The following is a 3,176-nucleotide window of genomic DNA, read 5'->3' as shown; positions in this document are numbered from 1 at the left end:
GGATGCCAAGCCCCGTGCAGTCAGAAACCCACCTATAAATTTTGACCCCCAAAACTTAACTATTGAGTTAATAGTTAAGACATCTGCTGGTGACCAGATGTCTTACCAATAACAGGCAACAAACACATACTCAATATGTGATGTCTTATATAAAGTAGTCTTACAATAAAGTAAAATAAAGAAAATGTTATTAAGAAAATCATAAAAAAAAATTTATTGAAAATAAATCACATGTAATCAGACCTGCACAGTTAAAACCTGTGTTGTTTCAGGGTCAACTGGACTTCATTTGATTCTTGGGAAGTCACTGAGCTCACCCTGCTATTCGCCTTCACTTCTACCACCACCAGCTTCCCAGAGCTCACAGGGAAGGTCATTCCCTTTTCAAGAGCATCCAGGGAGCTGAATGTGACTTTGACTTCACCAGGACAAACATTGTGTAACACAGCTAGGCAAGGATTTCAACTTCCTTGGTACTGTGGCAACCCAATTTTTGAATTAAAAAAATCACTTTTATATGACCCTTAGAAATACTATGTGAAATACAAGTGAATTTTTAAAGTGTATGTCAATGTATTTCTTCAGGAAAATAATACTTTGAATATACAAATAGAATAGGAAGTTCCTAACGTCATAATTTTTTTTCTTTGTCACAAACATTAACACATGTTGCAGTGTTGTAAACATTTCCTCATCTGGCAGGGACAGTGGGTAGGTGGGGAAGAGGACTCAACAGAGAACTTAATAGTGGCGGACAAAAAAGAACATTTCATTTTTATGATCGGTCGGACTTCCCACCTTCAAGCCTAATAGTTCCACACAGGATATATATTTAACATTTTTATTGACAATATCTGGAGCAGGTAACAGCCACCTGACACAAATCCAAGATGACTGTAGCACAGTGAACACGGATTAAGTAGTGATACTTTTGCTGTAGCCTCATGAAGACCACAAGCCCAATAACCAGTTTGCCTGCTTGCAGAATACTGTCCCCTGCATATCTAGAGAAATCTTCAAGCATTAAAACACACATTGCAAATAAGCATAATTTATAGTGCTCTCAGGCAGACTCTAGCTAGATACATTTCACGATAGGTAGTGTTACTGTCTCTCTTAAACAGAAGTCTCGCCTCTGGCAATGGAAGTTCCTTTTATTTTCTCATTCCTTTTCTTTGGAGGGTTCATTCTTCTGAATCAACCAGACTTCATTGTTTCTATTAAGCAATTTGAAAGGGCTGTTGTAGCCTGCAGTGTAGTAAACCTTTTCATCAAAAAATTTTCCTTCTTCCCTCAAAATACTTGCTAATGTCAAAAGTTGTTCTTGATTCTTTTGGGCACTAGAGAATCCATCAAAAGACCTACAAAGGAGAAAGCAAATAATAATGAATGATTTCAATCTGATGCCAATGTCTTTCTGGAAAGAGAAGTAGAAGCTGATATGTAGGTTGGGTGAGTGCTGCCGGGAGGCTCTACCCCCTCGGCAGCTGAACCAGTCACACCCTTGCTCTGCTCCCCAGTTTGGTGTGACTTCAACACACTGAGGAGAGCACAGAGGAGGCAGTTGACCCCTCTTTTGGCAGGTAGATTTGGAATTTACATCAGCTCCTGCTTCAACGCTCTGCTTCTCAATCATTAACGTGTAATGCGTCATCCGGGGATCTTGCTAAAATGTAAGAATCAGCAAATCTGCAGCAACCTGAAAGTACTTTTCAAATAAGCTCCTGCTTATGCTGATGGTCAGACAAGCACAGGAACCACCCTTCAGACATTCCACTTTCTCTCAACCTTTTCCCTTTCTTTTTTTAAAGATTTATTTATTTGTGCATACAGAACTGGGGTACAGGCCAGAGGTGCAGGGGCAGTGAGAGGATTCACGAGAGACAGAGTGGGGAGCAGAACAGACAGATCAACAAAGTATACTGCTGAGGAGAGCAGCAGGTGAGACAGAAGTCTGCTGTGCCATATGGTCACCTCCAGAGCCGGGGATTGAATTCGCACTGAAGTGGCTATATGTCTCATTTGCAATGCTGCACTTTAAGGCCCTGTGCCACCAGGAAAGGCCTCAACCTTTTCCCTTTCTTCCTTTCCTTGGGGAAAGGGTAGGCACTGTATTAGATTTGAATATGATATAATTCTGACCTCTATGAATTTAATCTTATGGAAAAGATGAATATTTTGGCAACTCTATAGAGCATGAGATTTTAAGGCACAAGAACAAATAGCTATGGGAATGTGGTTAAGTCAGGGCAAAGGAGTATCACCTGAGCTGGGTTTGGAATGGAAGTTGGTTTTGTTGGACAGGGAAACAAAATGATAAAAGAAGAAACAGAAGTGGAAAAATGCAAAGGATTTTCACTGGGAGGCGTAAAATGAGATCAGAGTTGAGCAAGTGTTAGAATGAAGGACCTTGTTTATCATCCTAAGGTCTTTAGGGATTATTCCGAAGACTACTGAGCAGCAAAGAAACTTGATCAGACCTGAGCAAGAATATAGGCAGACTGATGGAAAAAGTACTGTAGAAAAGAACCAGTCAGGAAGTTTCCATGGGGGCGGGGAAGAAAAGATAGTAGTTACCACCTCACCCCCTCCATCCTACCTCCTCCCCCACACAGAGAAGTTAATGAGAGGGAAAAATCAGGGCAGCAGACACTCAGTTTGGGTGTCTTTGGACAGGTAACTGAAGCAGTGTGAGGCAGGCGTCACTGGGGAAATGCCTTCTTGTCTAAGTCCTGCAGGATCTAAGTTCCCAGGTAGAGAAGACAGTGGGAGCTATACCTAGTAGTACACACTCACATTCTATGCGTTTTACATAAGTGAGCTCATTTGTCATCATACCAGCCCTATGTTAGGGAGGTACCATGATCCTACATGTGTTATAGAGGAGCTTTTGCCTTGGAAAATCTGAGCAACTTCCCCAAGATCAAAGGTAAAGTGATTTAGAGGAGTGTGGCTGCTCAGCCAGGGCCGGGAAGGGCAGCGGAACATGACCAGTCCAGGACACACGGCTGGGCTCATCCTGAAGGGATGATGGACTGTGTGAACACGCCTAACTGGAATGTCCCCCTGAAGCAACAGGAAACCAAAAGACCTTTAAATGGGAGAACAGGCTGGGGGGTTTTGCTGCTGATGTCGTAAGGAAGACTTTGTTCCAGTGTGGAGGACAGGAAGAGACT

The 3,176-nt window shown here is 42.3% G+C and overlaps 1 protein-coding gene across 1 annotated transcript in view; it reads right to left on the bottom strand.

Moving 5' to 3' along the window:
• Window positions 1-827: 827 nt before the first annotated feature.
• The window catches only part of HEBP2 (heme binding protein 2), a 5,663-nt gene continuing 3,314 nt past the window's right edge, over window positions 828-3,176 (bottom strand). Inside the window, exon 4 of the mRNA XM_004673892.2 lies at window positions 828-1,361. Coding sequence (XP_004673949.1) covers window positions 1,163-1,361 — 199 coding nt within the window. The 3' untranslated portion in view covers window positions 828-1,162. The remainder of the gene's footprint in view (window positions 1,362-3,176) is intronic.

The sequence above is a fragment of the Condylura cristata genome, unplaced genomic scaffold (assembly GCF_000260355.1).
Source record: "Condylura cristata isolate star-nosed mole 26May11 unplaced genomic scaffold, ConCri1.0 scaffold00001, whole genome shotgun sequence".
Classification (NCBI taxonomy): Eukaryota; Metazoa; Chordata; class Mammalia; order Eulipotyphla; family Talpidae; genus Condylura; species Condylura cristata.
The sequence above is the reverse complement of the archived record's forward strand: the minus strand, read 5'-3'. Positions and strand labels throughout refer to the sequence as shown.